At 42.2% G+C, this 11,824-nt stretch overlaps 1 protein-coding gene across 4 annotated transcripts; it reads left to right on the forward strand.

Annotated features, from left to right (window-relative positions):
• Positions 1-667: 667 nt before the first annotated feature.
• On the forward strand, positions 668-11,669 carry esrp1 (epithelial splicing regulatory protein 1). Of its 4 annotated transcripts, none has more exons than XM_080039704.1 (16): positions 668-779; positions 881-1,012; positions 1,416-1,574; positions 1,707-1,823; positions 2,242-2,353; positions 2,842-2,979; positions 3,408-3,462; positions 3,585-3,695; positions 3,788-3,920; positions 4,088-4,130; positions 4,389-4,708; positions 5,492-5,716; positions 5,798-6,050; positions 7,358-7,535; positions 8,472-8,604; positions 10,279-11,669. In XM_080039704.1, exons 2-16 carry the CDS (start codon positions 881-883, stop codon positions 10,411-10,413), a joined length of 2,244 nt encoding a protein of 747 aa, XP_079895830.1. In that variant the 5' UTR covers positions 668-779; the 3' UTR covers positions 10,414-11,669. The 4 variants fall into 4 exon arrangements, with proteins under 4 accessions (XP_079895830.1, XP_079895832.1, XP_079895831.1 ...); XM_080039706.1 differs by adding an exon at positions 9,089-9,224 and having other exon boundaries at positions 671-1,012; positions 10,279-10,417; XM_080039705.1 differs by having other exon boundaries at positions 671-1,012; positions 5,798-6,038.
• The last annotated feature ends 155 nt before the right edge of the window (positions 11,670-11,824 follow it).

Consider the following 11,824-nt stretch of genomic DNA (forward strand, 5'->3'; position numbering starts at 1 on the left):
TTTTTTTGTTTCTCAATTAAACTGAAGGGGAAAAAAACGTTGATCATATATTTTTGGCATATAGAATGAATCAGTAAGTGTAATAGTATTGTTTAAAATTGACACTTGTGCACACCCACAGTGCATAAGGTATACATCTCGCACAGCCAGACCAAACTACAGCTCGTATGGTTTGTTCAATAATTAATATTTTATATTTGTATCTAATTATTATTAAAATAATTAAACTAATATTTATTTCTTATAGCCTAAAACACAGCGGGCACCCTAAAGGTTGTTTGTATTTTTTATTGCAACACTTCATCCTTGGAATATATTGTTATTTATTTTATTTTTTTTACAAATTAACGTAAGTATCAATAGGCTGTAGACTATTGATTTAAATAAACTCCATTAATTTGTCTAGTTCACAAAGATTAAAATGAAATTAGCCGGGCTTCGTTCATTAGGCCTATTATTCAAATAAACAGTCAAATTGACCTAAATAGGCCTACTGAAAATTATTAGGCCTGCATAATATGTAGGCTACAGATATTTCTGTCCTTCTTTCTCTGCCACGTCCTAACGTGTAAACCACCTGAAGGAGGGACGGGCAGGTAGAGTCACGTGACCTCACAGGTAGACTCACTACAAAAGCGGGGGATGTTCAGCCATTACTTCGCGATGGTGACTGCGGGAGGTTCCATGTTTAATCTCACACGCGACGAAACTTGGATTTACGGAGCTCACCTTTGCGCTCAGGTGTCAAAGTAAAGGTGTTTCTACCTCTCCGCTCCCGCGTGCGTCTCCTCTCCCGGCATATATCCCGTTACTGTCCTGTAGTTTTGTGAAGTATTAGATTAGTTTTTTTCTTATTTTTTTTGGCTGTGTTTGTGTTCAGATGACGGCGCAGGTAGACTACCTGGTTGTGCTTTTCACCGCCACATCTGGCGCGAGCAGAGAGCTGCTGGGATCTGACGAGAAGGAGGTCGTGCAGTTGGTTTGGCAGCTGGTGGATGTAAAGAACAAAACGGTAAAAAGAAAAACGTATTGCTATCACAGCGAAGTATTGGTGTTCTTAAGCAGGAAATGTAGTGGTAAATAAAGGAGCGGGCAAGTAAAGGAAATTCCAGTAGCACTTGCATACAAACGGCCCTTTAACTTAAATTGTTAAATATTGATTATTGATCAAATGATGAGTCAGTTATGTTCTTTCCTATGTTCCAAAACCTTGTTTAAGGACAACTGTCCTCTATGAATGATATCTACTTTGTAAGATAGTTAAATAAACTCCTGCTTCTTGTATGTGATAATACATATGTACTGAAGGTCTTTATTCCAGCCATTAACGCTGTTATATCAGCCTACAGTTTGTGAGTTTCAATGTAGTCTTCTGTTTCAAGACTGACGTGTTTTCTTCTTCTCCTCTGAACCAGTTGGGCAAGGTGAATGAGCTCCTCATTAAGCCTGACCTTTTAGAATTGACAGAGGAAAAAGAGGAGGATGTGGTGGTGGAAGAGAGCGCGGAAGAGGAGAATGGATCCAGAGCAGATTGTGTCTCCACAGCCACGAGTTTCGAGAAGGCATTAAACCAAGTAGGCTAATAACCTCTCTAATGTCTCTAGAAATAAACCTTGTCAGTGTTTACTATGTTGTGAGTATCACTACTGGTGTCTGAGACTTGATTAGGAATGTCTTTTAATGTATTTTTCAAAATGTCTTTGCAGTTTAATCTACAACTGACAAACGAGGTGAACAGCGCGGGCGCAGGCACGTCAGTGTGTTTGTGTACAGACGGGCAGCTCCACATCCGTCAAGTGATTCACCCTGAGGCCGCAAGCAAGGTGAGCGAGCTGGTTGGGTGAACGCCTCGAAGCCAGGGCGGATGTTCCCTCACTGCTGCAGGAACCTTCAGTGCTCACACACACACTTACAAAGGGATGTGTTGTGTCAGCACCGTGCCCCTGGATGCATTTAATGTGACTGTGAAAGTTGATCTACAGCAAAGAGCCACTCGAGCAAACCTGTCTTCATTCACCTACGCCCATGCACATACCGTAACTGCGTGCATAAAAAAAACACCGCCACACAAAGAAGCCGACGACTTGAGCGTTACTGAATGAATTCTGCCACACGTCTCAAAGTGTTGCACAGAGTCTACTCTGCTGGCTTGAGCAAACAGCTATATGACTGCAATAAAAAGGCAGCTGTTGATGAGGCGTATGTTCACATCCTTGTTTAATTTCTTCCCTCTCTCTCCAGAACATCCTGGTCCCAGACTGTTTCTATTCTTTCTTTGACCTTCGGAAAGAGTTCAAGAAGCACTTCCCCACGTCTGACCTCAAGGTCTTGAATATACCTGTCATGGCAGAAGGTATCCTTTAAGCTACAAGTTGGTGTTTCAGTGAATGCCTGTGAACTACACTGTTGTATCTCATACATATCATGTTTAACACGTTGCATTTTTGGACCGTTTTTCTGGTTATGAATCCATACGTTTAGTTTGATCTCGTCCACACAACTCACACTGTAAAAGTTTATAAGCCACTGGGGTGTTGGCTGCAGGACTAGAGGTTTTGAAATGCAAATAGGGAGACAATGGCACCACCTTACTAAGCGCTCAGTGAACATGTGTGTTTAGCCAACAGGGCAAACCCCACACACCCACTTGATCAGGAAAACTAACATCTCTGTGTGTTTGTGTGTGGCTTTGCCTCACCCGTCTCTACATTTTCCCGCACCTTTTAAAATTTTAAGTCAAATTGTTTACATACATACATCTATAAAGACACCGGTCTTCTAACTGTAAGAGTTTTTGTGGCTGTTCCTTGTGTTTGTTTTCCTTGACGGCCTTCCCCTCAGCTCTTAGTATAACCGTTGATGAGCCGGCCGCCTGTGATCCTGCATTGGATCAGTCAGACATATTGCCTGCAGAAGTAGCCGTACAGCAGGTCCAGATTATGGCCAGCATTGTCCTTGCCCTGCTTTCTGAGCCACTCAGTAAGTACCATTTTGGAATTTGTTCGCTAGTTTGACATATATGTTATTGTTTACTGGAAAGGTCAGAAAAGTATGACAGTTAAAGAAAATCGATTTGAAATGGAAACATTTATCAGCAACTTCTTTGATAATCAATTAATCGTTAGGTTATTTTACAAGGAAAAATGCAAAATATTTGATATTCTGATACTTATTGCTTTATTAATCTTAAATGATGATAGAGAATATCTTAGGGTTTTGAACTATCATACAGAGCAACAAGTGATGCTTTATTTTTGTTTGTATTGTCTGACATGATATGGACCAACTGTCAATACAGAAATCCAAAATCTAGTCTGCATTTTAGCACAAGACTGTTGGACCATTGTTGTGCTGAAAGACGTAATAGTGTTAATTTGGAAATCAAACTTAGTGTTTTCCCGTTACAGACCACACATTTTCTAACCAGGAGAGAGTGAGTGAGAAGTTCGAGACTGGCACTTGGTAAGTAAAGCTTGATTAGATGCATATTATTTTTGTTTTCTGTCTCTGAAATCACCTCCAAGTCCACTCCTGCTGATCGTGTGTGTGTGTGTGTGTGTGTGTGTGTGTGTGTGTGTGTGCAGCAGTAAGATGGAGAAAGTCTCAGACAACACAGTGATCAGAGCAAGAGGGTTGCCTTGGCAATCTTCTGACCAGGACATTGCTCGATTCTTCAGGGGACTCAACATTGCCAAGTATGTTGTACATGGATTGCCATTGTATAGGCACTGACACATGTTGTTGACATAAGGTTTACATATCATGCTCTGTGTGTTGTGTTGTACAGAGGAGGGGCTGCGTTGTGCCTTAATGCTCAGGGGAGGAGGAACGGAGAAGCTCTTGTTCGTTTCGTCAGTGAGGAACACAGAGACCTGGCTCTGCAGAGACACAAACACCACATGGGCAACAGATACATAGAGGTAACCTCTCTAAACCCAGCTAGTCTGCACTGATGACGTGAATCAGCCTCTGTATATAGACATAGTTTCAACATGTTGTTTGATCATCCTTCATTGATCGCAGCGACATCTGTAGTTACAATAACTCTACAATAATAATTTCTGTCCTGTTACCTTTTGAATGGCAGGTTTACAAAGCAACAGGAGAGGACTTCCTGAAGATAGCGGGAGGTGAGAAAATATACACTTGTGTACTATACAGTATTTTAAGTCATGAGCAGACCTCTGTGAAATTGGTGTTTATCATCATAAAAATTGGGCCTGATCATCACCAAAAAATCATGAAGTGATAAGAGTCACGCAATGGAAACGATCCAAACCACCAGAGTGCTGCTCCCATAAAGAAAACAGTGTTATCATTTGTTTTTTTTTACCTGTGGTTAAATGTGTGTGTATATGTGTGTGTGTGTGTGTGTGTGTGTGTGACAGGTACCTCAAATGAGGTAGCAGTGTTCCTGTCCCGTGAGGACCAGATCATAGTGAGGATGCGAGGTCTTCCCTTCACCGCCACACACGAGCAGGTGCTCACCTTCTTCGCCCCGGATGAAGAACTCAAAGAGACGTGTCCGGTCAGCGGAGGGAATGATGGCATCCTCTTTGTCCGCTATCCAGACGGGCGTCCTACTGGCGATGCTTTTGTTTTATTTGCCTGTGATGAACAAGCACAGTGCGCTCTGAGAAAACACAAGGAAATCCTGGGGAGGAGGTATATCGAGCTGTTCAAAAGTACAGCAGCAGAGGTCCAACAGGTGCGTCATGGTGTCTGCCTGGATGTGGGTTTTCCTTCTGTGAAAAGCCTTCTATATGTGTTCCTTAATTATCCTCTTTGTTTTCTGCTTGCAAAATATATATATAAATAGTTTTTTTCTTTTAGTTATGTGTTTGTTTGTGTGCACACACAGCAAAATGTGTGACAATAGGTGGGTGTTTTTTTTCTTTTTTTCTAAGTTAGTTTCATGGAATTATTGCTGTAGGGCTTATGGGTGGAGACCTGCATATCAGGAAGGACTGTGTGTTTGTTATATGTCTCCCTTTAGTACGTAGGTACACACAATCTTTCACAAAGATTCTCTTTCTCGTATGTTAGCCTCTCTTGTGAGATGGGCACACACGGACTAATTTTCTTATCTTCGTGGACTGATAAGCACTTATACATAATATCTATGCAGAGGCTTTTCCTGATGCTTAACAACGGACAGGACAGTGCGGCACACAGGGCTTTTATTGGTCCCCTTTCCAGAAATGCAAACAAGCCAGCTTCTGTTGGACATTACAACACACACATGAAAGCCAAAGTGGGATTGTCTTTGTTAAGAACAAGGAGTCTGCCAAAATGTGGCAGTTTTAACTAATAGCAACTGTGAATTAAGGTGTTTGAGCGTATACATTTTTGTATTATCTTTTGAGAAAATAACCTGGGAAAGGTTTCCTAGCCTCAGTTGCAATCAGTTCTGACAGTCTTTGCTTCAGGCAAAGTATGTCATTTGTAACTGTGTGTGTGTGTGTGTGTGTGTGTGTGTGTGTGTGTTTAGGTGTTGAACCGGTACTCGTCGGCCCCTCTGATCCCTGTGGCCCCTGCCCCCTTGGTGTCAGTTCTGCCCACCATGTCTCTCCTGCCCCCGCCTGGCAGTATGAGGGACTGCCTGAGGCTGAGGGGGCTGCCGTACACAGCCAGTATAGAGGACATCCTCACCTTCCTGGGCGAGTTTACACACGATATCCGACCACACGGCGTGCACATGGTCCTCAACCAGCAGGTACATGCAGACACACCCATGAAATAACATTCTCTCTGACACCATAGTGCAAGAGTAACATCTGGCTGTCTGTGTTTCCAGGGTCGTCCGTCAGGTGACTGCTTCATCCAGATGACCTCAGCAGAGCGGGCAATTCAGGCCTCGCAGCGGCTCCACAAGCATGTAATGTCCAGCCAGCGGGGGGCAAACAGCCGCTACGTGGAGGTGTTCCCGTGCAGCGCCGAGGAGATGGGCCTGGTGCTGATGGGAGGCTCCCTCTCACACACACATACACACACACACACCCGGAGCAGGAGTGGGACAGGGCTCAGCCCGCCGCCATGTAAGTCCAGACGTAAGTGCTGCTGGGAGCTGGGGGTGCTTCGGGACTGCAGGGTAGGTGGGCTCCTGCCGTTGGGGGCAGGGTTGCTGGGTTTCCTCCAATCTAGTACTGTGGGAGGTAGGGGACATCTGGTCTAACCAGGACGATTCAAAACTGTGTGTGTGGTGTGTGTTTGTTATACCTCTTTGTAATTTAGTTTGATTTAAATTACCGATTTGCATGCATTGAGAAACCTCACGTGTTAACTGTTTTTTTTCCTCCTCATCTGTGTTCACACATTCTGATTGTAGTTCTTCAGTGGCATGTTTGGTACTCATTCTTAATTTTACTCCTTTACCAGTTACCAGAGTAATTCATAAAATCTGAAAGGGTTGGAAAAGTGTAAGCAAGACAGCTAGTAAATAATATGGAAAAATGGCTTACAGCTCTCCAGTTTTATCAGATTCTTAGTCCTGGTTGTGGGATTTAGTCCAATAGACCAGCGCACCTCGGGTGTGTGCTTCTCCTGTGCTTGTCCAATCAGTGGAGCTCTGGGAAAAGTGGGCAAAGCTGAACGCTGGTGCGTAGAAATGTGCTTTGTTCTCTATGTCCGTAGACGGTCGCCATAAATAACTAGGTGCATTCTTAGTAAAAAATAAGAAGGTATGATTTAAAAGGTGGTCTAATGCTAATGAAATGTTTGATATGAAGTTTACAGTGCAGGGATTCAAGGCCTAGACATGTGCGGGGAGTGGTATGGTCATGTTAAGACAAGATAACATTTTTATGCTTCTTGTGCAAAACATGTACGATAGACAGTCAGTCCCTGTTACACATAACCACAACCTTGCCCGTTGCCAGAAGGTTTGGGGAAGGGGAATTAATTGGGTTTTACCTCATATAACTTGTTTTCCTGCCGAAGAACCACTTTGGATCCTAACCACGTCTCTGTGCTCTGAGAGCAATGTTGCTCTCATTTTGCAAACATAAGATAAAGGCTAACTATTGTTGATTTTTTTTTTTTACCTATAATTATAATATAATAATAATGTAAGAGATGCTGGGGTTCCCACCTGGCTACGGGTCTTCCAAATACTCAAAATTATCCTTTGTCTAGTGCAACATATCCTGCAAAAGGAAACTTTCCCTTTTTAACTCATGCATACTGTAAACGTGTGCGGTGCAGAGTAATGGTGGTCATTGTTTGCACGTTTGCATGAGCGCCTCTCTCAGAAACAAACAATGATCAGATAGACTTCACCATCATGACTTTGTCTATTTCTCTTATGCTTTTTTTGTTTTTAAATATCTTGTCTGTCCATATGCTCTCGCCTCTCCAGGTTTATCTCCCCAATCCTACTCTTTCGCCCCTGCCCAAACTGTCCTGCCCACAGAGGCTGCCGCCCTCTACCCTCCCATGGGTCAGGTGTTGCTTGCCCCACGCCCCCTGCCCCCGGGACATGCCTACTACCCTGCTTCACCTCAGCTATACATGAACTACGCAGCCTACTACCCAAGGTAAACAGTGATTCTTACAAATGAAGACAAAGAAGAGACATGCGTATATTTGTATGTTCCAGTTCTCTGATTTTTAATCTCTGTCTGTATTGATGCTGATAAATCTGATATATCATGATAATTATGGTATCCATATGGATTGGTTAAGAGCCTGCTTTTGTCCAGCCCCCACATAAGTGTCTTGTGAAATGATCAAATCTGATGTACACGGTGATCTTATCAAATTCATTGTATACGGTTCATAAAAATGAACCACTACAGGATTGAAAAGCAAACGGAACTCCTTGCCCTGAATTGAGCCTGACAGGCAGTGTTTACCTGCAGGCTTTGTGCTGCTGAGTAAGCAAATTAGAAACCAAACCAGTATTGTCTATCTGTTTGATTATCTTCACCCTCTGTTTGCGTAGGTATCATAATCATAACTTGAAGGAAATGTGTGCAGTAAAACAGTTTACGGTAGCCTTTACATTTTATGGAACAAATAGCATGGTATGCATATTGATGAGGTAAAAAAAATCCCTTTGCAGAAAAGTGTTTATTTTAATTTTTATTGGTATATCTTTTTATTTTTATTATTTCAATGTGGAAATTTGTGAGTCTGTCCACCGAAAAAACTATTCTTATACGACTGGTGTTTAAATGCTACAAGGCAAGGACAAAGGCTGAGACAAGGGTAGTTAATAACTGAACACTGTGGTATCAGAGAACTTGGTAAACATCGGTGACCTCTGTTTCTCACGGGGTCGGCCCCTTTGTCTTGCAAAAAAAAAAAAAAAGTAACCTGGACAACGCCCAAAGTTCCTCCCAGTCTTGTGATTCATATGCTTGGTTTACTGAGAAGCATGCTGCTTCCCAGATATGTGGTTTTGTTGTTTTCTTCAAGACATTTTCATGATAACATTTTGTCTTTGCCTTTTCCATTTTCTGTCTATACAGTCCTCCTGGTTCACCTAACACCTTAGGTTTCTTCCCCTCCCCCTCCTCCCTCTCAACCCAAGGGGGGTTGGTGCGCATGCCAGGTCTGACCTACAGCACCAAAGACCTCATTAATGCAATGCAGGGATACCAGGTAAGATACAGATATATTACTAGTTGTTCAAACATATTCTTTACATATAAATCATCTATGCTTCAGAGTTCACATGCTTCTCTTTAGGATCCAAGCGTTGTATTCAAATATTCTGTTGTGGGTGTGTATTTTCAGGCATCCATTGTGTTTGCCCAGAGGCTATCAAACTAGTTTATCCTGTCTACTCTCCCTGTTCTGTCACACATACACTGCTGCTTGCTTCAACTTGAACTGGAGAAACTCAAGTCTTATGTTAACTCGGGGGAGAGTGAAGATTTGCAAGGATATATGATAAAAAAGAGTTTATACTGAATGAGACAAACTTGGACTGTGATTGTAAAGTGTTTTTTTTCCACATGAGCAATGTTCTCATTCACCACGATGCTGGAGTTCACAGGTCCACTTGGCCTTTAGGTTAGTGTCTATGGTTGCTTGTGTCTCAGCCCCGTGTCTCTGTCATTCCTCTCCCTTCCTTACACCACAGTATGCCCCTGAGGATGCTCTCTTGCACGCCCACGGGCCTGTGCACGCTCACGACCCGACCGGGACATTGCTTACGCAGCCCAAAGAATGGGTGTGTATTTAAGGTGTCTGAGGCAGGTGTCTGAGGCAGGTGGCAGGTAAGGATTGGCTGAGGGGGATTTAGTTTGGACAGGGGTTGTAGCTGTTGCTTATGGTCTAGACTGCTCACCTGGGATTAGGGGGCTCACGCAGCAGAAACATTGGACACTTTTTTGATTGGGCTAAGGTGGTTAGAGGAAATTATTGGATTTTAATTCATCCTTGTGATCAATCCGGTTTGACAGGTTTTTTTGTTCTGTTTTGCTCACTTACTTTATAGGCAGTAGGCCTATGCTTAATGTAATACAGGCTTCTGAATTTCTGTCCTCAAGAAGTTATTTATGGGCTAATAGCCAAAAGGGCTAATTGACCGTTTGCTAAACCTTTGAACAGTGATTGTCCAATCATAGTTTAGCAACTGTTACCAGCCACAGCACACCTGTTTAAACTGTAGGTAACTAGCATACTTACTACAGTAACTCCGTATTACTATAAATACGGATCTGAGAGAGCTAACTGTTTTATTATGTGGGGTCAGGGTTTACAAAAATAAAATATCTGGACTATTCCCTTTATGCGATTGTAGATAAAGTATAGGGTAACAACTCACTTGCTCTTTATCAGATTTCTGAAGGTTACTGTAGGCTCCAAACACACTTTGTTCAGATATTGTCACGTTTGCTTAACTCGACAGTTATACTTCATCCTCAAATCTAGTTATGTTTTTAAACCCACTCTCTTGAGTTTTAGCTTAGCTGTCAAAATAAATAAATGACATTGTTATTAAAAATGGAGAAAATAATTCTATATTTTTTTGGTAAAAGTGACTTGAGGGTGCTTAAACTGCATTATGTGTTTTGCAATAACTGAAAAGCTTGACAGGCCAAGCAACAGGGCGTTGGGTTTGGCAAATGGACAATTGGTGGTGTTGTAGGGTAATTATAGATTGGTGATAACATGTGTAGCCATCAGGTGGTTGAGAAGGTGATGGGTAACATCTGGTGCTGGTGTAAGTTCTTCTGTGTTTGCTACTTTTTACACACTGGGGTAAAGCTCCATTGTCTCTATTCCCCCCTGCTCTAACCCGAACGCTCTGTCCTCTCCCCCTCCCAGAGTCCCGTGGAGTCCCTTTCTCTCCTGAGCAGCAGTCTGATTGGTCAGTCCAGTGGAGGTGATACTCATCTCATGTCCCTCCCCGCTCTCATGACCAAGCCGGCGGGGCAGTACCTGGACCTGACCCTGCTGTAGGGGGTCACAAAAATATACAAAGGTCATGTGACAATTTGCTTAATGTCAACCACTTGTAATGTATTGTTAGGTTTAAAAAAACAGTCTTTTAGATGTTTTATTTATATCTTTAAGAACAGAAATTTATGTATTTTATACCAAAATCAATGTGGCCTTAGCCGAAAATAGCAGTTTGTCTTATATTGCACAATGTGTATTTTAAAAAGCTTTATAGAGATTTTTTTTAACATGTTATGATATTATAATCACTGTTATATTTGCTAACCAAACTAGAGAAGAATGACCTAGTAGAAACTGAGCTAAATGTTTTCCTCAAGCTTCTCTGTGAAGAGTGAATGTCTGTGTGTGTGAGCGTGTTTCAGTGTGAAAGAGATGAAAATGAGTATTATGCATGGCTGTGTTGATACGTCTTTATCCTTTATCTGTTCATGCAATACAATTAAAGTGTTTGTATGCATCTGGTATGGTACACAGTGATTGTATTGAAAGCTTTAGTGCATGAAGAAGTTAGTAGTAAAATGTTAAGATGTTTACATTATGCCAAATATCAATGCACTGCTAATCAATAAGACTACTAATGAATATAATAGCAGTATCTTTGAATTATAACTTTTGTTACACTGTGAGCTTGTCAAATAGTCTGATTCTTATGTCAGACACTACACTTACAAAAATGTGACATCTCACAATCATTAGCCCCCCTCCTTTATGTACCCTACACGGGTCTGTGTGTGTATTGCCAATGTTGTTTTGCCTTGATTTGGACTCACATTTGCAAAGGGGACAATCCCGGTCCTGTGCAACCCAACCACGGCTTTGCATTCTTTGGACTCATGTCACAAGCTCTCAGTTTACTGAGTGAATCTCAGGAGCCACAGGTGGTTTCTGACATATTTTATTACACATATTATTACGATAAGACTGCAAAGGTGCATCAGTCATCCCACTTTCCTTGTCTTCTCTCCACCATCTACGCTGATGTCAGGGAAAAATGCCGTGGAGCAAACCAGGCTCTCCCTGGAAGAAAATATCCTTTGTCATTTTAAATATATCATTTGGAGAGTAGATGGAAAGTTGAGAAGCGAAGGAAATGAAGGACACCACTGACATGTATCTTGTGAATTTAAATGCCATTTGTGCCCTGCAAAGTTGCTGGTTGGGCTCTATGTTGCTGTACACACAGTCCTACAGTAGGACCTCCTGCTCAGGACATCCTGCTGTGGGCATGCTAAAAAAATAAACATACATGTGAAGTCTGCCGGCCTTCAGCTGTTTGATTTCTCTATTTCCCCTCGAAGCGTTTTACTTGACTTTGCTATGTATTACTTTTTGTGCTTTTCTGTACTTTGAGAGGGTGTGTGAAGTGCTGGAGCACAAAAAGACAGGTGGAGTTGTCTGACAGAATTTGTCT

Source organism: Ammodytes marinus, assembly GCF_949987685.1.
Source record: "Ammodytes marinus genome assembly, chromosome: 13".
Classification (NCBI taxonomy): Eukaryota; Metazoa; Chordata; class Actinopteri; order Uranoscopiformes; family Ammodytidae; genus Ammodytes; species Ammodytes marinus.

Excerpts from the sequence above, each read along its gene's own strand:
- esrp1 (XM_080039704.1), top strand. The coding sequence starts at position 881 with ATGACGGCGCAGGTAGACTACCTGGTTGTGCTTTTCACCGCCACATCT. Across the intron at positions 3,696-3,787 it reads AGGGGACTCAACATTGCCAA|AGGAGGGGCTGCGTTGTGCC; the intron begins GTATGTTGTACA and ends TGTGTTGTACAG. Across the intron at positions 4,131-4,388 it reads CTTCCTGAAGATAGCGGGAG|GTACCTCAAATGAGGTAGCA; the intron begins GTGAGAAAATAT and ends TGTGTGTGACAG.